Source organism: Panthera onca, chromosome A2, assembly GCF_046562875.1.
Source record: "Panthera onca isolate mPanOnc1 chromosome A2, mPanOnc1 haplotype 2, whole genome shotgun sequence".
Classification (NCBI taxonomy): Eukaryota; Metazoa; Chordata; class Mammalia; order Carnivora; family Felidae; genus Panthera; species Panthera onca.
This window is the reverse complement of record NC_138340.1, coordinates 51,701,083-51,726,842: the sequence shown is the minus strand read 5'-3', so window position 1 is coordinate 51,726,842 and position 25,760 is coordinate 51,701,083. Positions and strand designations below refer to the sequence as shown.

The 25,760-nt window shown below is 47.9% G+C and overlaps 2 protein-coding genes across 4 annotated transcripts in view; one reads left to right on the top strand and one right to left on the bottom strand.

The window, feature by feature from the left end:
• The first annotated feature begins 1,815 nt into the window (after nucleotides 1–1,815).
• On the top strand, nucleotides 1,816–7,098 carry GHRL (ghrelin and obestatin prepropeptide). 2 transcript variants are annotated; one of them, XM_078442761.2, is made up of 6 exons: nucleotides 1,816–1,940; nucleotides 2,628–2,749; nucleotides 2,989–3,105; nucleotides 6,049–6,157; nucleotides 6,301–6,343; nucleotides 6,948–7,098. In XM_078442761.2, exons 2-6 carry the CDS (start codon nucleotides 2,642–2,644, stop codon nucleotides 6,961–6,963), a joined length of 393 nt encoding a protein of 130 aa, XP_078298887.1. In that variant the 5' UTR covers nucleotides 1,816–1,940; nucleotides 2,628–2,641; the 3' UTR covers nucleotides 6,964–7,098. The 2 variants fall into 2 exon arrangements, with proteins under 2 accessions (XP_078298887.1, XP_078298888.1); XM_078442762.2 differs by lacking the exon at nucleotides 6,301–6,343.
• The window catches only part of TATDN2 (TatD DNase domain containing 2), a 31,185-nt gene continuing 12,523 nt past the window's right edge, over nucleotides 7,099–25,760 (bottom strand). The window contains exons 4-8 of one of the 2 annotated variants that reach the window (XM_060631756.3): nucleotides 21,131–22,009; nucleotides 16,683–16,810; nucleotides 14,965–15,148; nucleotides 14,378–14,546; nucleotides 7,099–14,197 (exon numbers count right to left, since the gene is read on the bottom strand). In XM_060631756.3, the coding sequence (XP_060487739.1) occupies nucleotides 14,406–14,546; nucleotides 14,965–15,148; nucleotides 16,683–16,810; nucleotides 21,131–22,009 (1,332 nt within the window). In that variant the 3' untranslated portion in view covers nucleotides 7,099–14,197; nucleotides 14,378–14,405. Of the gene's footprint in view, nucleotides 14,198–14,377; nucleotides 14,547–14,670; nucleotides 14,769–14,964; nucleotides 15,149–16,682; nucleotides 16,811–21,130; nucleotides 22,010–25,760 lie in introns of those variants that run through there. The other variant, XR_009609841.3, reaches the window with a different exon arrangement.

The following is a 25,760-nucleotide window of genomic DNA, read 5'->3' as shown; positions in this document are numbered from 1 at the left end:
TCTCCAAGAACTCCAGATTTGTCCACACCCAGGAGCCAAGAGATCTAAGCTCAGGTGGCTGACAAGGGGGAAGGCCTCCTGGAAACATGCTCACATTCTGCTGGGGCTAAAGGAGGGATTCCAGCCCTTATGGCAATCTGGCAATGAGAGGTTTTCCACGAAAAGGTACTTAGTCCCCCACCTTCTACTAAGGGGCTTAGTCCAGACCCTCCCGTGCCTCCACTGTCCCTAGAGACTCTACAAGGGTCCAGTGCCCCCTTTAAGTCAGGTGGCCAGTCATTTGATGATCAGCCTTCTATTGCCTTGATAGCCTAACTGCATCCCCTGCCCCAATCCCACCCCTCTCACAGCAAGATTTTTCTGGAATCCCAGGTTTGCTGTGCAATCAGGATGGTCTATCAGGGAAGACACTGACCTAGCAGCCAGGAACCTGGAAAGCCAGCATCTGCCACTGAAGGCTGTGTGGCTTTGAGGGGACTGAGGCCTTTTTGGTGTTCAGGGTTCCTTCCAGTGAAATCAAAGCTCAGCCTCCCAGCTCTTCAAGGTCTTCCCAACTCTTGTATTCCACAATCCTGTCACTCCTCTGTTCAAGAACCTTCCGGGGCGTCCCTCCTGCAGAAAACGCCCAAATTCCTTGAACTAGCAAGGCCTTCAAGACCGTGTATAACCTGACCCAGAACCATCTTCTAGGCCTCTCCTGATGACACCCTCCCCCCCCCCCCCGCCCACGGACACCCTCATCCAAGGCAGCCAACTTTCTAATCTTTACCCCAAACGCTCTACATACACCCACGCCTTCTGTTCACCTTTGCTCACACCGGGTGATGCCCTCCCTTCCATTTTCCCCTTCTGCCTGTTTCAAGGAGCCCTTCCTGATCTCCCAGCTCTGAGCCCCTGAGCCCCAGCACGAAGAGAGTTCCTGCTCAGAAATGCTACAATTTCTGTGGAGGCAACTCATTTAGCCCTTAGGAGTCACTGCCTGGGCATCCAATTAGATGAAGCTCTCCAGACAGGGAAGGATTCCCCTGTGATGTTAATTAACTCATCATCCAGGAACGTGTGACCACAGCATACACTTGCAAATCCCACTGGCCAGAACAGAAGGGGCAGTCATGTGCATGACACCTCAGAAGATTTTCACATCCATCACCTCATGTCATCCTCAAAGCCACTCTGAGGAGCGGCTCTGACACAAGGCAGATTACTAGTCATCTGCCTGGGGCCCATCACCCTGGGAGTAGTCACCTGTGCCAGCACTGGGCCATAGCTCTTCTCCCTCCAGGGCCAGTCTGTTCCCTCTCAGAACGTGGCTAGGGGAAGGGAGACAAGGCAAGACGTCAGGAAACACCAAGGCAAACCGACGCATTCTGGAAACGATCCCCACGCCTCCTCCTCTGAAAGGACGGTCAGGAGCCTGTGTCACTGTCCCTCCCAGCAAACTCCTCATTCTATCATGGCACTTCCCTGCTTGGGGAAGCATGAAACTTTCCGGAGTCAGGATCCCTATGAGCTCCAGAGGTTTGTGGAAGCCAAAGCAGCATCAGTCACAGAAAATAACATGTTGGGGCTGGAAAAACTCTTAAAAATCTGGTAACCATCACCTCATTCTAGCCAGGAAGAAGAGGAATTTCAGAAGGGGAGTATGCAGAGCAGCAGAGAACAGCAAAGCTGACCTGGACCCCTGAGCCGCCTCCCCCCTCCCACCTGAACCAGAGTTGGGACCACTTGGTGACAGCTGGAGCAGGTGCCAACGCAGCAATCTCTCCGAGCATGTGACCTCCACTGCTGATTTCTACCCAGAGGACACGAGCATATGAGTTCCCAAAGAATGTAAAGCAGCCACAGGAAGTTAGGAAGGGGTTGCTAGTTTAAAACAAACACAGGGCTTCCTACATAAGGACCAGACAGCTACCGGGCACCACTTCCACCAGGAACCCCAGGTAGGTACTCTCTCTCTACTCTTCGTGTGTGGGTTTATGGGTTTAATTTACTGTGACTGCTGGCCATTCACAGGCCCAACTGAACAAAGGGGAGGCTGCACAACGTGGGGCGGCTGGAGCCCCCCAAGCCCCCGTATCCCCCGGGGACCCTGCTGGCCCAACTTCATGATCCTTCATTAAGAAATTCAGCACAATTGGGGCGCCTGGGTGGCGCAGTCGGTTAAGCGTCCGACTTCAGCCAGGTCACGATCTCGCGGTCCGTGAGTTCGAGCCCCGCGTCAGGCTCTGGGCTGATGGCTCGGAGCCTGGAGCCTGTTTCCGATTCTGTGTCTCCCTCTCTCTCTGCCCCTCCCCCGTTCATGCTCTGTCTCTCTCTGTCCCAAAAATAAATAAAAAATGTTGAAAAAAAAATTAAAAAAAAAAAAAAAAAAAAAAAGAAATTCAGCACAAGCTCCCTGGGGCCCAGGACAAACATGGGGAGTCTCACTGCTCAACAGCCTGGGAATAGAGGGCACACATCCTTTAATTTGCTTCTACCTGGGGCAGTGAACAGAGGGAGCCCCTCTCTCAGGGGTAGGAAGAGCTTCTCTACTCTGCAGTGACATCCCAGGGCCAAGTCCCCTCACCAGATCTGGGGTACAGGGAGACAGGGGAGGGCCCACTGCCTGGAGACCATCTGTCCTCCAGGCCCACCTGACACCATGCCCTCCCCGGGGACCGTGTGCAGCCTGCTGCTCTTCAGCGTGCTGTGGGCAGACTTGGCCATGGCAGGCTCCAGCTTCCTAAGCCCCGAACACCAGAAAGTACAGGTAAGATGTCCCCCCACAAAGCCCCGCATTCGAATTGGGGTATCTCATCCCAGCCTTGCCATGTAGCTGCCAGCTGTGTGACCTGGGCAGTGGCTCAAACTCTCTGGGCTTCAGCTATCTCCAAGAGCACAAAGGAGGAATCTGGGTCTGACCATAGGTTCACACCTCACTCTGCTTCCAGAAGTATACGGGGGAGAGGGAGAGGGTTGGGGCCCTAAAAAGAGAATACCTCTTTCCAGCAGAGAAAGGAGTCCAAGAAGCCACCAGCCAAACTGCAGCCCCGAGCTCTAGAAGGCTTGATCCACCCAGAAGACACAAGTCAAGTGGAAGGGGCAGAGGATGAACTAGAAATCCGGGTTGGTTCCTCTGCAGTTTTATGCTTTTGTGGCAGTGGACGGGAGGAGGGAGGAGGGCAGGCTATGAACAGGGATCCACCTACCGACTACTTACGAAATATAAAATAGCACAAAACAGTTGACCCTGAACTGGCTCCAGGTCTTTTCCCATCAGGAGGCAGAAGTCTAAGAGAAAGGACTTTGCTACAACAGAACGGGACAGGACCAGAGCCATGAGCAGGACAGCAGGGGTGCTAGCTGACACCAGATGATTTCAAAGGGGAGCCAGCACGCATGTTGCCAAGACAGCCAGCGAGAGTCGGCTGGTCATGGACTGAAGGCATTTCCCCACAGAAAACTAGTGGCCTCTGGGCCTCTCCAGCCTTTCCTGGGGCTGGAGTGTATGCAGACAGCACCCTGGACAGGCCAGCTACCGCCAGCCCATCTCTGGTGGCCCCTCACCAACCCCCATCTGTAGACAACGACAGGATCGGTGGGGCTTATCGTGGCTCCGACAAATCCTGCCCGAGGTGAGGAGCAAGCTTGGAAATAAAGAGAACATGAGGACAGAGAGGGAGTAAAGGGATTTTGTAGGGGTTCTCTATGCAACTTTCCTGAAAGGCTGGCTGTGGTTAAGGCGATGGTTCTGACAAGCATTCAGATGACAGACACCTCCATGCAGTGGAACCAGAATTCCCCTGGGGGAGTCCTTAATTATCGCACTGCTTGTGTCTATTGACCGGGATCTCATCTGCAAACTGTCTTTCCCTTATCACACACATTTAATCTCTACAACAACCTGTGAGGTAAGTAGGGCTGACATTATTGCCCTTGTGGTAGAGACAAGGAAAAGAAGTTCAGACAGGTGAGCACACGTGCCTGACACGCCACAGCCAGTGTGTGGCAGAGGCGGGACCTGCAGTCACGGCTGACTCCAGCTCCCAAGCCCCCCTTCCCCTCACTGGTCTGGCAAACGGAGCATGCACAGTGGCCTAAGAACGCCTCTCCCTGGTCTCTTCTGGCCCGAGAAGCTGGAGTGTGTCCTGCCTTGGCCTCCCTCCCTCCCGCCAGCTTCTTCTAGCAAAGGATGAGCTCCCAACCCCCGCTCTCGGACCCTCAGCAGAACCAAGGGGTGCTCTCAGGTGCCTCCTCCACACCACATGTGAGAGCCCCATTCGATTCCTACAAATCCTCAAACCGGGGAATTTCCTGGTGAGACCGGCAGCCCCTGTGGCTGACACTCACCCCAGTCGGGCTATGCTCACTTTGCCCAGACAGGGAAGAGGTTTCAGTGGCTTGATGACTCAAGGCAGAGATGGGATGACCAGAAGTTTCCAGTTCCCACAAAGGCTGGCCTTGGAAGAGGTGGACTGTGCTGCCTCAACTAGAACCTGAAATCTGGAGCTGACAGAGGTGGGGAGGCCTGCATCCCTGGCCGCAGGGTTCTGGACCTACTGCCTGAGCCCCTCCTGCACTGGGGCTCCACCTGTCCCATCCCGGGCCCCCACCGTCCCCCAGACACGTTCCTCCTGGAATCGGCTTTCAGAGCCGTAAGACTTTTGAGACCAAGTCCTGTCCTTTCCCCCGGCGCCCCCCATCCCTGACAGAACTCATGAGGCACTGAGGCCAAATGGGCCTTTTCAAGTCACCAGAAGCAAACCTCCCCATCAGCAGTTGCCATGTGGCCGCCCAGTTCCAGGTGCCCTGCCAGCCAGCAGGCCCCCAGACCCATGCTCATGTGGTTCCCAAGAAGTCTATTCAGGTCACCTGTCAGCCACAGGATGGAAGAGAAAGAAATAATTGCCCATGGGAGAGAACAGACGGGCCAAAGTTTCCTAAAATATCAATCATGTCCTTCCCCACTCTCTCCACCTTCACAGTGGAGACGAGGAAGGTCAGTTTTTTCAACAAGCAGCTATTTGTTTTTCTCACAACCTCTTGGAGCACGTCTGCTCATGTGTGAAATGAGAATAACGGCGGTACCTGCTGGCAGAGAGGCCCGGAGGACTGCACCCGGCGTGGAGGCAAGGCCTTGGGCCAGCCTGGCGGAGACAAGGGGGCTCCACGCTGGGCGTCACTGCAGCCCTGGACTGGACGAGGCTCCAGGGCAGGCGGCAGAAGGACCAATGACCAAAGGCTCCCTCCCACCACCAGGATCCCCTCAGTGACTTGTTCAGACATCTCGGTGACCAGCATGCAGGTTGCCAGGTACCAAGGCAGCTACTAGAGGAACAGAGATAACGATACAGTCTGCTCTTAAGTAGGGGAATCCATGATGTGGCTGCAAACAGAGCTCTTCCCCATTTACCCAAAGCTGAGCTTCAATAAATCATTTGCTAGAGTGCTGACAGAGCTGGGAAAATAGGGTGCTCCCCTGGAGAAGGGAAGAGACAGAGGCACAGAAAGAAGGGAGCACTTGGCTCAGAGCATCTTTCCAGGCAAAGGTCAGCTTCTTGTCTAACTTCCCATGGAACAAGGAAAGACCTGTGCCCAGGAGAGGAAGAATGGCTGGGAGAGGAGGTGGGGGCAGATGAGGGGCAGGGACCACCACCCGGGCTACTGCTAGGACACTGGCGAGACCCACTGTCCTCCCGGTCTCCCTACTGGAGTCTGAAATTCTACCATTGGCAACCTCAAACTTAGGTCTTCCAAAATTACAAGGGGGAGTGGGAGCAATCTCGGGAACCCCATAGCTTTTATGAGCAACCTCACTAGAGGTAAGCAAAGAGTACAAGGTAAGTCTGAAGATGGCAGGGGCGGGAAGAACAGGCCTAAGAAGGTGAGTAATCTGGCTGAGCGGCCTCTCACTGGCACCTGCTGGGCCCGCACACCCTCCTCCCTCCCTGTCCCTGTGATGAAACCCGGAGAGCCCAGGAAATCCTTTGGGAGGTCTGTGTGTTTGGGGCAGAGGTGGGAGGGTGTGACTTCTGACACTTCCTGGGTCTTCCCCACCCCTCCTCCTAGTTCAATGCCCCTTTTGATGTTGGAATCAAGCTGTCAGGGGCTCAGTACCACCAGCATGGCCAGGCGCTGGGAAAGTTTCTTCAGGACGTCCTTTGGGAAGAGGCCGATGGTAAGTCATTGCCCCAGTCAGGTCACTTCAGTCTCCATGGAGTCCCAAATGGAGCTCAGCCTATGGGTGACACAAGAGAAGTTTTCTTCCTCTACCACTGCCTCACAAAGAGCTTCTAATTCTTCCTTCCCAAATGTCTGCAGGAGAGCAGACTGGGCTGGGATTTCCAAGTGGCTCAGAAGAGAGGTGAACACAGTCTTTGTATTTCAAGAGCACGCTCGCTATGTTCCAAGAACTAGCACACTAACTTTGGGGCCCAGGGAACCCCAATATCCTAACCATAAAATGCAGCTAACACTCACTGTGAGTGCATAAAATTATACCTTTATTATATAACTTCACCTCGTGAACAAAAGGAATTAGTGCTATCATCAGAATAGGCTCTTCTGCAGCCAGTGAAGCAAAGATTTCTTGCTTTTGTTCTGAATCCCTTCTTGGCTTATAAAAACAAACCATTCAATTTGTTCCTGGTCACGGGGGCCAACACCCGCCTTTGGAAGCACATTACAACCTGCAAAGCACTTCCCTAACTAACACGGTGTCACCCTGTACCCCCACCAACCACATGAGGTAGGCAGGGAGCATGGCACTTACCTGGGGGGTGCAGAGAAGGAAACCGAGGCTCGGCTTTTAGGTGACAAGATCAACTCACACAGTCCACACGCCAAGGCCAATGCCTCCTCCCCGCATTACAACACACTACCTCCGACATCGCCATTGTGGAAGAAAAGCCATCTATGATGGCACTGGCAGGACAGTGGACACTGAATTTTGACCTCTTCCTTTTCAGAGGTCCTGGCAGATGAGTGATCATCCACTAGAACGACCCACTTGCTTTCCTCCCAACCTGACAGCACCCACCTGGCTTTTAAACTGTTTCTGCAACAACACCCAGTTCTGAGTGGTACTAGCTTAAGAGGTGAATAAACATTCATGCTGTATGCCGAACGTTCAAAATGGAAATTTATTTCACCAGAGGAAAACTTCACATTTCATTGAAAAAAAAAAAATTTTTTTTTTTAATCTATGGTCAGTACGAAGAGCAAGGAGGGATAGGTAGTAAGGCAGGTGTGCATACTTAGGAAACCAAGAGAGGGAGGGGAGAAGAAAGGGAGGGAACAGAAGACAGTTTTTTTTTAAAATACCACAGCTTCCTGAGCACAGTGAAGTTACAATGAGAGCTATTTAGCAATCAGCAAGGATGGGGGACCAGGAAACTTCAGGTGACATTATCAGAGCCAACATCCACTGAAGTGACATCCAAGATCAGAACAGGATCCTGGGAATGTGAAGGCATGAGTATGAAGTTATACATAACTGGGGTGCTTACAACGGCTACTAGCCACTGCTAGACAGGGCTGAAATAACCATTTCTCCTTCCTCCCTGTCCTCTCCCAAAAAGACACGGCAAAGCAGATGCCACCTCACGTAGGCCAGGCTGGGCACTGCCTCGGGGTACTTCGCTGATACCAGGCAGGTGTTCCTAAACACTTTCAACTCCAGCTCACAGCTGAATTGAGACTTGATCCTTAAGTTCCACAACTTAGTTCCACCAAAGATACCAGCCTTCTCAGGAGGAATGTCAGTTATCAGTGATTTACACTTCCACGTAAAACGTGTGAACTGTCTTTGAAGAGCTGGTGATGACAGATGATGCGTGAATCACTAAGGAGAGAAAAAGGTAAAGAACGAGTAGGCTCCAAATATAAGCACTGCCAATACCTATTAGAAACATGTAGGCCGACCCTCTGCACGGAGTTGGGGTAACATGCAGAGCCCGGAAAAGCCTTTGTCAGGGTGCTGGAGGAGCCACGTATCTTCTCGAGTAAAACTATCATCGCCTGGCACTGAAGGCACAGCCCCACTGGCACTAACCACTGATCACATTTGGCAGGCACACTGAAATCCATGCCACCCTCAGCAACGAACACCACGTGCACCCTGGAACATCACCATCATCTGAGAACCTCTTAGAAATGCAGAATCTTGACCCAACTGTACCAGGATCTGTATTTTAACAAGATCCTTGGGCTAATAAACAGCTTATTTAAAGGGGCTGAGAGACAACTGGATCCTATTCAATTCAGGCAGGAGAGCACACAGTAGAACCAGATCACCCACTCGGCACAAACTGGTGTTGATTCTCATATAAAATCTCATATAAAACTTCTGAAAATTCACACCTGGCCAGGTGATATCCTCAACAGAACTGAGAAAACATCATGCTCACTTACCTCCTCCCATTTCTCTAGCCCCAGGCTTGCCATCATGTCCATCCCTTATGCCTACCACACACACATACTTGCGTCTCCCAGAGGTCTAGACACTGACTATATGACTACATGGGCACTTTGCACACCAAATCTTTGCTTCTGAAAGCATCTACCTCTAAACCTCAGTAGTAAGATTGAAAAGCATTATTCACCATATAAAGAATTTAAGGTACTGGTGAACACAGTGGGAGAAGAGAGGGAAGAGGGAGAAAGGCAGTAGAAATGCAGGGAAATGACCTTCCTCAGCCTCCAGATGGCCACCCCCTAGGCACTGATGTAGAGACTAGCACACTGTCCTGGAGATTAGCCACATCCTTAAGCTCTATAACTTAGTAGGGGTGCAACTCTTATCATCACTAACCAGGCCCATGGCCCTTTTTTTTTTTTCTTCCTAGAAGTGAGTCACTTACATATAACACCCAGTGTCCTCCTTAATGCCCATCACCCCTTTAGCTCTTCCCCCCGCCACCCCGCCACCCAACACCCCACCACCAACCCTCAGTTTGTTCTCTGTACTTGGCAGTCTCTTACGGTTTGTTTCCCTGTTTTTATATTATTTTTGCTTCCCTTCCCTTATGTTCATCTGTTTCGTATCTTAAATTCCACATGAGCAAAATCATGGGATATTTGTCTTTTTCTGACTTATTTCACTTAGCATAATACACTCTAGTTCTATCCATGTTGTTGGGAATGGCAAGATTTCATTCTTTTTCATCACTGAGTAATATTCCATTAAATATATATACCACATCTTTATCCATTCATCTGTCAATGGACATTTGGGTTCTTTCCATACTTTGGCTATTGTCGATAGTGCTGCTATAAACATTGGGGTGCACGTACCCTTTCGAATCAGCATTTTGGTATCCTTTGGATAAATAGTGCAATTGCTGGGTTGTAGGATGGGTCTGTTTTTAATTTTTTGAGGAACCTCCATACTTTTTCCAGAGTGGCTGTACCAGTTTGCATTCCCACCAGCAGTGTAAAAAGGGTTCCCCTTTCTCCACATTCTCACCAACATCCATTATTGCTTGAGTTGTTCATGTTAGCCATTCTGACAGCTGTAAGGTGGTATCTCATTGTGCTTTTGATTTGTATTTCCCTGATGAGTGATGTTGAGCATCTTTTCATTTGTCTGTTAGCCATCTGGATGTCTTCTTTGGAAAAGTGTCTATTCGTGTCTTCTGCCTACTTTGTCACTGGATTATTTGGTTTTTTGGGGGTGTTGAGTTTGGTAAGGTCTTTATAGATTTTGGATACTAATCCTTTATCTAATACGTCATTTGCAAGTATCTTCTCCCCTTCCGTCGGTTGCCTTTTAGTTTTGCTGACTGTTTTCTTCACTGTCAGCCCTCTTCTCAATAGCCAGAGGAGGATCCAAGGCTCACACATGGTCAAAGTGGCCTAGGAAGGCAGCTGGCAACCCAAGAAGCATGCATGGATTGAGCTCAAGGCAGCATGGGTGTCAGGCCATGAGGGGAATACAGTCACCTGATGCTTCCAAAACAAAGACAAGGGCTTACTCCTCTTGCAAAGGACTCACAAGCACTCTCCCACTTACCTAGGTGATTTGTGGAAGAAACACATGCTGGGGGGTACGGGAGTGGACATTACAGAGGACACTTGTTGGATGAGCACTGGGTGTTATAATGAAGTGATGAATTATGGGAATCTACTCCTGAAGCCAAGACTACACTGTATGTTAGCTAACTTGAGAATAAAAAAAAAATAAGTTGAGTGAATGACAAAAAGAAAAGAAAAAGAAAAGAAGTAGATGCTGAGCACCCACTGTGGAACAAGTACTCTCACTCCTGGGCCAGGGAGCATGATGTGATGCAAAGCTAGGACCTTCAGCCTGACCCAAATTTGAATCCCAGAGGTATGATCCAGACCAAGACAATGAATTTCTCAGGCTCATCGCACGTAAAACACCTATTTCCCTGGGTCACTGTCAAGACTGAACATAGTATCCCCCACACGGACACCAGGCACATAGCAGGCATTCATTTATTCGAACCATCACCATTTACTGCATGCCTGCTGTGCACCAGGCATTGTTCTATAAACTTATATGTACTCAACGTAGTCGCAGTTAACTTGCACAAGCCCACTTAAGAGGGAGAAAACAGAAGTTCAGAGAAGTTAGTAACTTTCCAAAGTCAGCCAGCAAATCTGTTGCTGACTCCTATCCAGAGCTATGGTACCTGGGTTTATCTTTAGTCCCTGCTTCCCTTGCCTGACTGCCTACAATCCAAGGGGCTTCTTTTGTTTTTCATTTTCCTTCATAATACATCGAAGTGGGGTGAGGACAATTTCAAGTCAACAACTGACAAATAAAATTTAGCAGAGGAAACACTTGAGAAAATGTAGCATTTCCAAAATGGTCCTAGGTCAGCCTTTTAAAAAATTTTTTAATATTTATTTTGAGAGAACAAGCACGCACAAACAGGGGAGGGGCTAGAGAGAAGGAGACACAGATTCCCAGTGAGGCTCCACACCATCACTGCAGAGACCAATGCTGGGCTCAAACTCACAAACTGTGAGATTATGACTAGGTCAGCTTTCTTAAACCCATGCCTCCATGCATCATTTAATGATGCCACTAGCTTAAGTTTCTCTGAAAGAGCATGTATTTATCCCTGGGGGAAGCGACATATTTGCTGGGGGAAAAAAATCCTCCTTATAAAAAACTTTGGTTTTGGAGCATAAAAAAAAAACTTTTTATAATATACCTGCTACCTTAGTACAGTAACATGTATTTAACTTACTATACACTTATAGGTGTGTGCTTAGACATTCATCTGACAGCGTGCAAACGTAAGAATGAAGACCCACACTTAGTTACCTTCTTTAATCTGGATACGCCCCCAACCATCACTGACGAATGAGCGCTCACTGTGATCCAGGGGCTGGCCAGCCACTGACCAATACTTCAGCCATCTCTGTTTGATGCAGTCTGTTCCGTCACTATGTAGCTCAGTGGCCATTTGCCCTTATTTTATAAAACTGATGCAAACGTGAACGTGCTGACGGTAAACAATAAGTAACTGGTCCCAAACTTAATACAGAGGAAAAGATGGAAGCACCACAAGAGCCGAGAGCAGCAGATTTCTAGCCACAAATAGGACTACCCCTGAGCAGATGCCATCAACCGTGTGCTCTCCTGGGAAGGAATGGAGGAAACAAAGTGATGGAATTATGCTGAAAATGCATCATCGATGACCGTGTCTCGAACGAGGCATCAGCACAGGCGTCAAATCAGCACAGGCATCTGTAGCATTCTTGGAACACAGCCTTCCTTTTTACAGGCTTACTTCTGGCTTGTGCACTTGTGTTCAGTAATACCTTGGCACAAAATTAGAGGACCGACTGAAAGTAGTGACACAGAATTTCCTCCCAAGTTTGCCCAGAGGCATCAGAGGAGGCCATAGTCCAAAGACTCCCCTCACTACAACAGATCTGTCAACACTACCCTTGTGTACTCCGTTTCTCCTACTACAGTGCTCCGGGGGGAGAAAGGAAAAGCAAAGATCTGTGTACTGCTAAGCAGCAGTACATCGGAATTCCCAGGCAGTAAAATGGGTTAATGTTCGAGGGCAGCAGAACTCTGAAGAAGGAAGGTACCAGGTATTCTTATTACCAGTTTAATTTTGCAGAGACATAACATGTATACCCGAGAATTTCTCCCCAACTTTGGATTCTCAGGTTACAAGGCTGGGCAACAACTTGATTGTTATCACTCTGAGAAGTGTAACCAACCACAGAGGGCACGGGAGCTGGCTAAAGACCCATCACTTTATTTTCAGAAAGAGATGGCCAAAAGGGGCAGGGGGACATACAGAGGCATTCCGGCAGCACAGCAAAAACAATCAAGTCAGCCATCAAGTCAAAAACAATGCCCACCAGCTTTCACCGCCCACACAAGTCATGTTCCACTGTGTAACAGCACAGAAATGATCATCTTAAACCCTAGAGATGAGAGTACATAGCACCTTGTGCTTTACCTTGGCAGGGAGACTGCACAGGCTCAGAGACATCCACTTAGTCATCACTTTTAGCCCTCTAGCACAGGACCACTCTGCTTCCAGCGCAGCGAGTATTGACTGACAGGGCTTGTTGTAAAGGAGGTGTACAGGCTGCAGTTCACTTGCGGGACAACAGAGCGCTCTGAAATACTTAGTCCTCCAAGCAGGACAGCAAGCCCCCGATTCCCCGCGTTGGCAAACTGGAGGCACAGACAATGCCACGCAGCTGAGCCATGGAAGGCCAACAGTGAATCAAGGCCTGCTTCCCAGGCCAGTGACACGTGCACCAGGCCAAGACAGAAACACCAGCTATGAAACGTTAAGTCCATTCCCTTTCAGCTTACGAGGCTCAAATGCACCTTCCAAAAACCCCTAGAGAAATCCAGCATTAAGTGATGGATTTCACGAATTAAGCTACTGGCCTCCAAGAAACAGACAAGGGACTGAAGGTGTCCCGTCTTACTGTGGGAGATTGGGGTAAAGGATCCTTTTGGACAAAGTGCAGAGTGTCCTCACACTTAACCCTCAACCATTAGGACCTTCCAGGGCCTGTAACAGATATACCAGGCAGGGAGCAGAGCACAGCTTAGAACCTGATGACCCAGCCTCTCAAAAGTCAAAGGAGAGGCGCTCACTTCCAACATGGGAGAAAGGACACAGATGAGGCAAAGGCAAGGGAGAGAGAGCCCTGGGAGGGGACTGAAAGGCAGAGACACCAGGCCTGTTTGTTCGGCATAAGCAACACCATCGCTTCTCGGCCTTTTGGCTAAGATCATGTGTGGCAAAAGCAACACCATGGCTGAGCAGCCCCAACAGAGTTCTGAAGAATTAAACTGGTTTACCTTTCAACCCGGGTGGGGCACATAAGGGGCTGTTACATGGGATGAAACAGAAGTATTCTTGGTCCAGTGTTCCAGGAGAATGGGGCAAAAATGGAGCAACAGGCAGGTGGGACGTCCCAACAGCAGACTAGCAGGTCGCATCTGCTGCAAACTGAACCCTTACCAGATGAACACAACCGAGCGGTAGCCCTGGGGGCATCGGTAAGCAGAAACACCTTCTCAGGGGTCCTCTTCCTCCCAAAGGCCTCCTCCTGGAGTCCCCCAGTCTGTCCATATCCCCATTGGCCAGGACTTCCCCGGGACAGTGAGCGTCCCCCGCCCCTCCAGACCGATGGCAGAAGAACCAGTGAGACGAGCAGCCAAGGTCTTCCACTCATGCTGAAGCAGAGCTGAGGCAGCAGCGGGGACAGCCGAACCGAAGCATTATCCAGGGAAAGAAGGGGAGGACTTCTCGGTTGGAGGACCATAAACCTCCGAGACAAGGCTCCAGTTAATGTCCCCCAGAGGTTTCCCACTTGGGAGTTCATCTTTATATCGGAGACCCAGGAGCTGAGTTACACACACACAGGTGCTCAGACGAGTAGGAGAGGGTCTGTGAAGACTGCTCAAAGTCGCAGGCTGCAGAGCACCAGGACTTGGAGTGGCGAACTCGCTGCGCCCTCCTCTCAGCCCCTTCCTGCGTCACTGACTGCCCCGGGAGGTAGACCCTACCCGTGCCTTGCTTCACGCTGCTCCCCACCCCACCCCCCGTCCGGAAGTAGAGCTTTAGGACGGGGCTTCAAGGCAAACATCCTGTCCTGGTTTCCTCCGTTCCAAGGGGCTCTCTTCAGACACATCCCTGACCTGGGACATACAGGCAGAGAGCAAACCAGCCCATCTTCTGTCAGGCCACTGGTTGTCCTGGAGGGGTGGGGAGAGAAAAGGAAGAAGGTCCCAAACCAAGTTCACTCAAGACAGATCAGGCTAAATGCTCACCCTATGTTCTACATTCTCTCCAGTAAGAAGATGCAGAGAAACCAATTTTTGTCCTGATTTTTAAAAAACATGTAACATGATCTTGATGACCTTTTCTAGTCTGACCTTTTTCTCCTGACTGCACCCTCTCTGCTTAAAGATTGTAGAGGCGGCTGGTGTTCTCACGCAGGATGGCCAAGGTGTGGGAGAGCGGCTGATCTTTGACCCTCGCAATCTCTCGGACCGTATGCAAGGCCAGGCCTGGGTGGGCATACTGGCAGAGGCTTTTCGGAACCTGGAAGACATCAAGCATTCAGAACATCACTGTGCCTTCTGTGCACAGTCATTACACAGATCCCCCTCCCCGTCCCTTCCCCAGCAAGGACCTCTTTGGGGCTGCCCTGTAGAGACCCCTTTACCTGCAGGTGCAGGGAGAGTCCTAGTCATGGGGGGCTCTGGGTGAGCAGGGTCCCACGCTTCCTTGGACTACCCTCTACAGGGTAGGGCTTTGCACTGCCTGGAAGAGAGTGGTTACCCTTCAGCTTCTCAGCCCCCTAGACTTTTGGTTCTGCAGAGCAACAACAAGGAGACATCTACACAGCCAAGGGTGAAACCTGGAAGTCACTGGGGCTCTGGGCCTGCCAACCTTGCAAAGGTGACCACCCCCCTCCCCCCCACACCCGCCTCAACTCAGCCTGATGACCCACCCCTACCTGTCGGGGCAGGAAGTAGGGAGCGTCCGTTTCCACAATGATTCTCTCCAGGGGGATCTGCTTCAGAGCTTCCCGGGCCTCCCAGGCCGAGGAGTAAGTCAGGACTGCTGTGAAGCCCACAGACATGTTGGGGAAGTGCTTCAGCAGAGGCTCGATGACTGGGTAGCTGCCAGTGAAGCAGTGCCTGGTGGGGGGGAGGGTAGGGTTTCCAGATCAGGGCCCCTCTCACAGCCCCCTTTGCAATAGCCCCCAACTGCCCCCAAGACACAGTGGCCCTTTCAAATGATTTTGTGTGGACAAGTTCCCAGAAACACAAAGATTTCATCCAAGAGAAGGACTCCACAGTAGCCAGACGGGAACACCATGGTTCCAACACGGTAAGACCCAAGGTGACTCTCAGCGATCAAAGCTCAGCAGTTAGCCCATCACTGCGCCCAATCCCACACAGCCACTCGAAGTGGCCACCACAGGGAATATCCAGCAGCAATATAGGGACAGGGTGCGCTTATAACACGAGAAGAGAAGCAGACTTAAAACCTGTGGCCCCTCCAAGATTACAGTTACAATAGGTAAAAAACTATGTCTGCAGCCAAATGAACTGGAAGCAAACAAAAAAATGAAGATATCACAGAGTGGGACTACAGGTCAATTTTCTCTGAATGTGTTATCCATTCATGTTCTTAAGCCACTGTTATATTGTTAACCAATCGGAAAATTCAGGGCTTCTTCCAGCCACAACACCTCGCTGAGCCGTCTTGGCCCTGGTTTACCTGTCCCCCATTAGACTTCCTTCAAAGCCATCCCCAAACAAAGCCATGAGAAGCCAACCCACCCACCCAAAAGGGCTGAGGGATGGTGCCTCATCTCTGGTGTGTGCTACAACAATCAGAGAGGTCGCCCTCTCCGCTTGGGCACCTGAAAGGCGGCGGTCTAGCCTGATAATCCACTGCCTTCTGCTGCCTGTCAACACCTGGTTTGGGTTCTAGGCTCCGTTTTTTCAGTTAACCCATCTCACCCATCTTGAAAGAGCCAGCCCAGGCAATACCTCCTGGCCCCTTTCTAGCAAAGCTAAGCTAACAGCCCCTCTTCTGGCTCCCACAGCACCTTATGCCCGACTCAGCCCTACTCTCTGCGGGAAGTCACTTGCCAGCCTCCACAGCTGCTCCCAGGGACCCCGAGCCAAATGCCTAGGACAGGTAGGCATTGATCTCCCAGGTAGGAGATCAAGAGTTTACCACACTGAGCCCCTAGATACAATTCAGATTAAATGCATCGTGAAATTCAATGGCTAGAAAATGAACTTTCAAATTCAAAAAAGGAAAGAATTTCTTTTTTGGTGCCCTGGAATGATCTCTATTTGCTAAGTCACTGGACAACACAGTGATCTCTCCCCAGATCAAGGGACTTCATCTCTGAGAGCTCAGACTCCACTGTAGCCTGCCACCAGGGACCGGGGTCACGAAAGCCCCTTTGTTGCTCAGAGGTGATTTAGGATATTAGTTCAAACCATATGAAATTGCCATTGTGTAAGTGAAAAATGGTCATATATCAGAAATCTCACATGATTGAATCTAATACTTCATCTTTAGAAGGGATACTATGTCACAAAGACCTGATAGGATCATCCTCTCCTCAGTGAGTTTTCCTTTTTCCAACTAATATCCTACACAGAAAGAAGTGTTCCTCTCATTTGCCCACCGAAGCTCCAGCCTTCTAACCTATGGATCTTGTAGTCTGAGGGCACAAATTTTTTCATGATGTTCAGCAGATCTTCGTCAGCTTCTCGGCAGTGGATCACCAAGGGCTTCTTCAGAGATACGGCCAGCTGCAGCTGTCTCTCAAACACCTGGGAGAAGGCACAGGGACACCTGTGGGTCAGAGCCACTCCAGAAGCCTGTTACCTCCACAACACCCAGAGCAGTGAGCACCTCCATCGTCCCCAATTCTGCAGACTACATAATGTATTATAATAACAGCTAACGCTTACTGGGTGCTGACTCACAGGTAGAGCTCAGAGCTCTTTAGGTGTATTCCTGTGATTCTCGCAAGCACCCTAAGGTAAGGTACTATTGTTGGCCCGTCATGCAGTTGAAGAAGAGGAGGTTCCAAGAGAGGGCAAGGGATCCGCAGCTGGAAGCTGGAGCACCACAATCCACATCTGAACCCTGGCACTCCACAGAGCAACCACCATGCAATGCTTATGTGGGGTTGCAGGGGCAGGGCAGGGCTCAGGGACATCAAGTTAAATGTCCTTCCCCTCACCGTACCCATCTCTACGCCTACCCCCAAGAGGTAATCCCCTTCCACGCAAGTTCCAAAGTTGTACGTGCACACACACACACACACACACACACACCCGCACAATGTGTGGATCTCAAAAGGTGCTCAAGTATTTGAAAAAATAAACTACCTATTTTCTCCAACTCACTTTCTTTACTCAACCAAAATCAGATATCCTTCTAGGTGAATACCTACTGATACACTACCTTTCATTTTTTTAACCTTTAAAAAACAACAACAAACTCTAGCCACTTTTAAATCACTAGTAAAATACACATATTGTTAAGAATTTAAATAAAAAAGGGGCTAGAACTTATCCTTTCCTCTAACAAATTCACCTTTAGAACACAAGTATTAATTCATTATAAACAAATGACCTCATCTAAAACAATGTTTCCATGAGTTTTTTTTTTTAACAGTGGAACAGAATTCATGTTTGCATTTTTAACATCAAATAAACTACTATTGGTAATTTGAGTCCTGTAATATTCACTTGAGAATGACATCTTCAAGTCCAATGCTTGGGCTTCCTCTTCTAACAGTGACAGTGAACCAATACCAATTCTGATGTCATTCTTGTTTAACCTGTGTTTTCAACAAAAGGAAAATGACCACAGACACCAAAATCTTAGAATGCTTGGTAGAGTCTTCAAAGACGGTCTAGCCCTGTATCTACAGCTCGCTGGATCCCCTCCCCAACACAGCTGCCCTCCTTGGGTCCCTCCAGAAGCCGGAGGTCACAAGAGATTCAATTTCCAAGGCTTAATTCCTGCTTCTAAAAAATTGTTCATAATGGCAAACTATAGCCTTAGGGTAGAATACTACAAAGCTGTTATAAAAAGCCTATTTTTTTCAAAATATATTTGAAACCAGAACCTTTTCAGAAGTGGAAAAAACATTCAAAACTAATTTTTGTTTCCTAACTTCTTTTTTAAAAAGCATGGACATATGATTCTATGACAGGTTCTTGTTAGACATGCCATTTGTTCCTTGCAATTCTACAAGGGACAATTATACTAAAAATACAACATTTTGTAAAACATCCAAATTTCAAAAACAGGCAGATGGGAGAAGACGTGTTAGAAGGCAGGACCCTGTGGCTGGGTTGGAGCTACCTAGAGCATTTGTCATCACCAGGAATCCAGCTGACAAACACCAGTAGGGAATCAAGCGGGGGGAAGCTACTGACCCAGCATAATTACTCTTCTTCTGCCTGTACGAGCTCTGGTTCTCCCACGGATCCATTATTTCCAGGAATTCCTGAGTCAATCAGTCTCTCCTAGGGGTGGCCCAGGCAGCTCTTGCATACTCAATTCCCCAGTAATTAATTTCAGTCAAACACAACTAGAGGCAAAAACCGCCTGGATCAGACAGCCCAGGTAGGGAAGGCCAGTCCACTCTCCCTGTCTTTTGAAACCAGATACCAAGAGATTCTGATAGTCATGCTAGCTGATGTGTGCAACTCATACCTGAACTATCCAGGAACTAACTCTTAGGAGTCAATAGGCAGTTAAATCTACGAACACACAGATAAGCAAGGAAAAAGTTAACAGTGGTTCACTCTGAGTAGCAGGGTAACTATTGAATTTTCCCCCAATTCTTTTGCTTTCCTCTGTTTCCCAATCCTTCCAGAAAATACTAGGTAACAGAAACCAAGCTCTAATAACCAACCAGAGCTGGCACCCTATCACTTAGCCAGATACGGTTTCTTCCATCAGCTTATCTTCTTCCCTTCATAAGGTAAAATATTCATCAAGAACTTGTCAACCACTCTGCTTTCAGGTAAATCCAACTCCGTGCAGACATCCACCTATTGTAGCTGTTAGGTCCCACCACTTCTCACTTTGGTGCCTGAGTGTAGATTTACATCAAGAACAAGGCATCCACTTCCTCCATCCAGCCTGGTGGTCGTCAGTGTTCTACAGAAATATTTTATCTTCCCCTCCCGCTGCCAGCTATGTGTTTCCTCTGAATCGCCATTTTCCAGTCATGAGTCCCCTCTCACCAAGCCAGATGATATCCACAGGATTTTATCACCCTCTGCTACACCTTCAAGATGTCTGTTGCGCAGCACGCCCTATGGGCCTCTACGTGCAGATCTGATACCATAATAACTTTTTTTAATGTTTATTTTTGAGAGACAGAGAGACAGAGCATGAGCAGGAGAGAGGCAGAGAGAGGGAGACACAGAATCCAAAGCAGGCTCCAGGCCCTGAGTTGTCAGCACAGAGCCCGACACTGGGCTCAAACTCACAAACCGTGAGATCATGACCTGAGCTGAAGGTGGACACTCAACCAACTGAGCTACGCAGGTGCCCCGTTACCATAATAACTTAATAAAGGGAAAAGTTACTGTGAAATACTTAGTACGTTTCTTGGCACATAGTAGGCATTCAATCAACCCCAGCTATACAATTAAACACAATACTCTTCTTCCTTCCAGTTGCCTTAGTGCATACATTTCTCAACTGTTCCTCTTTCCATACCACACCTGCATTGAGCCAGGGAAACAAACCAGGAAAGCTGAATATTAATATTCCTCACTTTCTTAAAAATCTGTTTTCTATGTCTTCAGATTTAGCTATTCTTCCATTCACTTTGGACTAGTTTATGACTGCCACAAGCCAGGAACTGCAAGCTTTCTAGTATTAGCGAAAAGAACTGTGGACACACAAGAGGTTTGTGTAAGACAAACCTAATTCTGAACACAAACACTATTTACACTAGAAACTCACTAAAGTAAAAAATTGAAAACATTTGCACAAATAAAATCCCACCTGTCTGAAAATTAGATCAAGTCAAAATCACCCTGTTCCAAATTTAGTAACCGTAGCAGGTCCTAGAAAACTCATCTTAAAGAGATCCTTTGGGAGCATCTGAGCATCTGAAATCGTTTCTTATGTAAATTAACTCTTAAGCCTTGCACACAAGTTGGTTGCCATGGACAACTGTATTCAAATTGGAATCTCTCTCCTAAAGGTGTATAAAGGTCTGGAGTCCTTCAGCAGAAGAGTACCACACCTTCTCTAAACTTTCTCTTTGGTCAAGGGAAAACTAAGAAACCTCTGACTCTACAAGATTCCCTCTCTTAACTCACACCGTTAACCACAGATGCAAGCATCAATGGGGCACAGTATCAGTGCATGGCAGAGGTTGACCGAGCCGGGCAGGGGACAATGCTAAAGGGAAAGCTGGCTTGCTAAACTCTGCCCAGGCTGGCATCCACGAGCCCTCTCACCAAGGCCTGGAACGTACTGGGCATGCAGACCCAGCCTACCAGGCATCATCAGCACGAAGACAGCACACAACAAATTCTACAACAAATGCAACCTGGCAGTGTGAGCAGTGACAACGTGGGAGGGTCTTTCCTCTTGTCCTGCTCCTTCCCAAATCAGAAACTTCCACTGAAATACCCGAACCACCCTTCCTCTGGCAAATGTCTGTGCTCAAAACAATACTTGGACAGGGGCAAGTACTAAGATGGGTAATAGTCGTCATCTCTGGCAGGATGGGAAATTCTCTTTACATGTTTTTGTATTTTCAAAATATTCTGCTACTAACATACTTAACTTTAGAATCAGATTAAAAATATAGTTTGAACAAAATTGGTTGCCTCCCAAAAAGAGTAACAAATGTCTTGCCATATATATATATCATGCCATAAGATGTCACAGAGTACCTATCCCCCTCTCCTACACAATCAAGTGTAAAGATAATAGTTGGTGAATCATGTGACAAGTAACATCTTGAGGGTCTGGACAAGAGCCATCACATTTTTAGGGGCTCTGAATTCTCTAGATACGAGAGCAGAGAAAGCTTTACTGTTGGGTTTCAACAACTGACAGAGGAAATAAAACTGTGAGCAAACTAAGGAGACCCTCATTACCTTGTGCTGTTCTGGGACAGGCGTGGTGCACTTATACGAGTAATCCAAGCCCATTTCCCCAAATGCCACAGCCTTGGGGTGCCTTAAGGCTTGCAAAAGATTTCTTTCTTGACTCTCACTGTAGTAACGTGCAAAATGAGGATGACAGCCAAAGGCCCCCCAAACCAGATCCTCTTTCAAGAGCTCCTCCCACAGGCAATCAGTCAGTGTCCGAGGATCACAGAAGTCAGAGATGCAGCCCTGAAATTCCTTAGGGAAGGAGCTGCTATAAATTTTTCTGAACTTGGTAAAGGACCCTTTGAAAGACAACTTGGAATACAGCATGTCCAGGTGACAGTGGGTATCGATGAAACCCTCTTCTAGGCCTGACCCCCGATGGCTCCTTGGCAGGGAGCCGGATGCGTGGCCTCCGCAGGGACGTGGTGCCATCTCCTCCTGGAGTGCTCTTTTCTCCTTCACCTCTTCTTCCGAGCTTCTGGAGAAATGAAATGAACGGGAGTTCTGGGATGTGCCTTCCTCTGTTGCCTCCTGGTCTCTGGAAGTATTCTGGGAAGTTGCTGCAGAGTTAGGGGGACAATCACTCAGGAGGCCCCGGTTGCTCCGCCCTGCCTGCAGCGTGTCACTGCCGGCGCCCACAGAGGGGTAGCCGCAAGGCTTGGGGCTGCTGGTCCAATAGCTGGCGTAGTCACACCACGGACTACTGTACAAATGAGCTGGGTACATGACATAGTCAGTGGGGAAGGCAGAAGGCTCTGGAACTGTGGAGGGTTTCAGTGAGCCGGGCTCCTCCTGAGAGAATCGGACTGTGGAGACTTCGTCTACATCAGACCAGTCACTTCCTGAAGAGGTGCGCTCTATCACCACCTCCCTTTCTTTAGGCTGCAGAAAAGAAAACAAACAACGGGTGAGCCCTCCTGTGTGAATGAAGACAGCCTCTCACACTGTCATCACAGAACATAAACTCTGGCTTGTCTTTCTGGCCACAGTGAAGGCCTTGCATTGGCTTACTTTCTGCCTGGTTTCCTTGTAATTTCCAGAATGTGAGCCAGGTTACAGCTATAACCAGTCATATCAGGTTCAGGAAAACAACTGTGACCACAGTCTTAGAATACCATCCCTAAAGGGGATGCTATTCCTGCACTCCCTTTCTGAATGATCCCTTTGGAGAAAATCTGCTCTCTAGAACACCTGGTGTGCTGGGGATTTTAGAGAAAAGCAGCACCCAGCAGGTCTCATCTCTAACGTGTCTCCAATACATTCCAAATGCAAACTGCACAGTCAAGGTGGTTTTAAGATGTGTCTGCAAATGCTTTTAACACTACTCCCCATGGAGAGGTGGGGTTTGTGACCCTTCCCTTCCCCTCAAACCTAAGGCAACCTAGTGACTCACAGGAGAACACTCAGGAGAGCACAGCAGGAGGGACACTGGACAACTTCCAAGGCTAGGTCAGAACAGCCTTACAGCTTCCCCTCTGTTCTGACAGCTTGCTCCTCCCAGGGAAGCCAGCCACCATAGAAGAGGCCAGAACGCCGAGACCATACACTAGAGAGGTCCCATGTAGGTGCCAGCATCAACTGCCAGCCACATGAGCAAGCACCTTGCCCGTCCAGCCCTGATGAACTTTCGGAATGCAGGCCTCCCAAGAACTGCATCAGAAGCACATGACAGACCACCACCTCCACCCCCAAGCAAGACCTGCCTTGTCCAGACCTTTCTGAATTCCTCACTCACAAAACTGAGAGCAAAGTAAAACATTTAGTTTCAGCCACTACATGGCAATGGTTAAGTGGATCACATTACATTAAATCAATTTAGCTTTGCCTAAAACAGAAGTCCCGAAGGTCAGGAATTTTTGGTTTCTTCACTCATATCTTCCAAACACTTACAACAGTGCCTAGCATACCGTGCTCACAAATATTTGATGAATTAATCTGTAGAATAAATGGGGCAATGGTTCCTGAACTTAGCTTCATATTGGAACCAACTGGGGGCTTTTTAAGGCTACCCCACCCTAAGAGATTTTAATTCAACAGGGTCCCAAAGAATCCGTATTTAATTCTCCATGTCACTTTTATACAAATCAGGTTTGAGAAATACAGTAAACACATAGATCTCAACTCATGCAAAAAAGACTGTTCCTAGTTTCTTTTAGTTAACGAAGCCATCTATACCCTCCAGGACCAGTCAGCTTGAGCAGCAAAACACACTTTACAAAGTGTTTTCCTAAAAATACTTGTATAAGCAAATACAAATCACATAACAAAAAATTTATTCTAAAGAAGCCTGATGAATAAATTGATTACTTCCTTAAAATGGAAAAGAAATCTTTTTTTGTTTCTACTGAGGATACTAACCTTCCATACCTCTACCCATACTCCAAAAGGAAACAAAATGGTCACATTTTACTGGTCACGAAAATGTTAATGAATTATAAACTTCCCATAGGATACTTTCCCACTTTAGATTTTCTTCTTGCTACTCCTTTCCTGAGTAACAGAAATATCCAAACAAGAACCTTTTCTAGGGGTGCCTGGGTTGCTCAGTCAGTTAAGCGTCTGGCTTCCACTCAGGTTACAATCTCACAGTTCGTAAGTTCGAGCCCTGCATCAGGCTCTGTGCTGACAGTTCAGAGCATGAAGCCTGCTTCAGATTCTGCGTCTTCCTTTCTCTCCGCCCCTCCCCTGCTCATGCTCTGTCTCTGTCTCTCTCCCTCTCAAAAATAAACAAACATTAAAAAAAAATCTTTTTAAAAAAATAATATTTTCTAAGATACAAGATAACCTAAATTGCAGCACATTTAACATTTAATCTGAACTCCTGAAGGTGGGTGACAGGCAACTGGGTGATTTGTTACACTAGTCTATTTACTTTGAATATGCTTGAAATTTCCCATAAAAGGTTTTTCAGGGGCGTCTGACTGGCTCAGTCAGTGTGGAGTGTGTGACTCTTGATGTCAGGGTTGTAAGTTCAAGCTCCACATTGGACACAGAGTTTACTTAAAAAAAAAAAAAAAAAAGTTTTCTACAAGTTAATCTCTAAGGGAGAATAATCCTTCAAAAACCATCTTACTTATGGTGGAAATTTCCACCAACGTAGACAATAAAAACTTGCAGTCTTGCTACAGCTGGACAAGTTGTTTTTTTTTTTTCTTTTTTTCCACTAAGACACACTAGAATCATTACTTTTGTATATGTGCATTTGAAAGTTAAAACCATTCTCAGATGCAATTAACATCTTTGCAATCCAGCTCTTTAAAGTTATTCTGCCATTTCTTTAAATAACTAATCTGATTAAAATTACAAAAAGCACCTGAACAGAAGGTAAGGTTTTATCCCTGAAGATAACCCCTCAGAAAGGGGGCATTTTATATGCTAGTTCTTACAAAGTCTCCTGTATTGCAAGATGTACGTTCTTTTATGTGAGGAGGACAAATGACCCCAAACGGACCTCAACCAAGCTAATGTTGGATGCTTATAGGAAGGTTCCCTAAATTCATTTCTTAAAAATAGAGGGGTGGGGTTAAGCAAAGAGATGTACCAGATTTAATAATCATTTCTGGAGGATATGACCTCACAGTTTGCCCAACGTCATTTTCAACAAACCTTTTAAAGAGCACTTTTTTTTTTTTTTTTTTTTTTTTTTTTAAATTTTTTAACGTTTACTTATTATTGAGAGAGAGACACATGGAGCATGAGCAGGGAAGGGGCAGACAGAGGGGGAGACACAGAATTTGAAGCAGGCTCCAGGCTCCAAGCTGTCAGCATGGAGCCCGACGCGGGGCTCAGACTCACAAACTGTGAGATCATGACCTGAGCCGAAGTCGGTCACTCAACCAACTGAGCCACCCAGGGGCCCCGCACTTTTTGTTTTTTAAATATCACTCTTGGGACACCTGGGTGGCTCAGTCGGTTGGGCGTCCAACTTCAGCTCGGGTCATGATCTTGCTGTCTGTGAGTTCGAGCCCCGCATCGGGCTCTGTGCTGACAACTCAGAGCCTGGAGCCTGCTTCAGATTTTGTGTCTCCCTCTCTCTCTGTCCCTCCCCCGCTTACACTCTGTCTCTCTCTCTCAGAAATAAACATTAAAAAAAAATTTTTTTAATTATCACTCTTAAAAAGCAGTATGGTAAATGACTGCACATAAAGAAACATTGGAAAAATACTTGAGGAGCACCTGGGTGGCTCAGTCGGTTAAGCATCTGACTTTGGCTCAGGTCATGATCTCTCAGTTCACGAGTTCAAGCCCCGCATCAGGCTTTGTGAGGACAGCTCATAGCCTGGAGCCTGCTTCAGATTCTGTGTCTCCCTTCTATCTGACCCTCCCCCCCAAAAAAATAAAAACATTCAAACAAACAAACAAACAAACATCAATGCCCATCTCAGACCTCCTGAGTCAGATTTTCCATTCTTATTATCAGGGAAGTTCAGGAAATCACACTACTTGACTCAAAAAGTAACTCCAGTGACAGCAAAGACCATGTCAAAGACATGTGCAAAGGTTCAATAAAATTTAATGAAATGAGTGAGTGGGAAAAATGGCAGAGTGGGGAAAATATATGAATTTGAAAATGCAAGTGTAACTACAAATACATACCATAAACAGACTTATGATTATGTGATCTAAGTTCCTG

Excerpts from the sequence above, each read along its gene's own strand:
- GHRL (XM_078442761.2), top strand. The coding sequence starts at position 2,642 with ATGCCCTCCCCGGGGACCGTGTGCAGCCTGCTGCTCTTCAGCGTGCTG. Across the intron at positions 2,750-2,988 it reads CCGAACACCAGAAAGTACAG|CAGAGAAAGGAGTCCAAGAA; the intron begins GTAAGATGTCCC and ends ACCTCTTTCCAG. Across the intron at positions 6,158-6,300 it reads CCTTTGGGAAGAGGCCGATG|GAGAGCAGACTGGGCTGGGA; the intron begins GTAAGTCATTGC and ends AAATGTCTGCAG.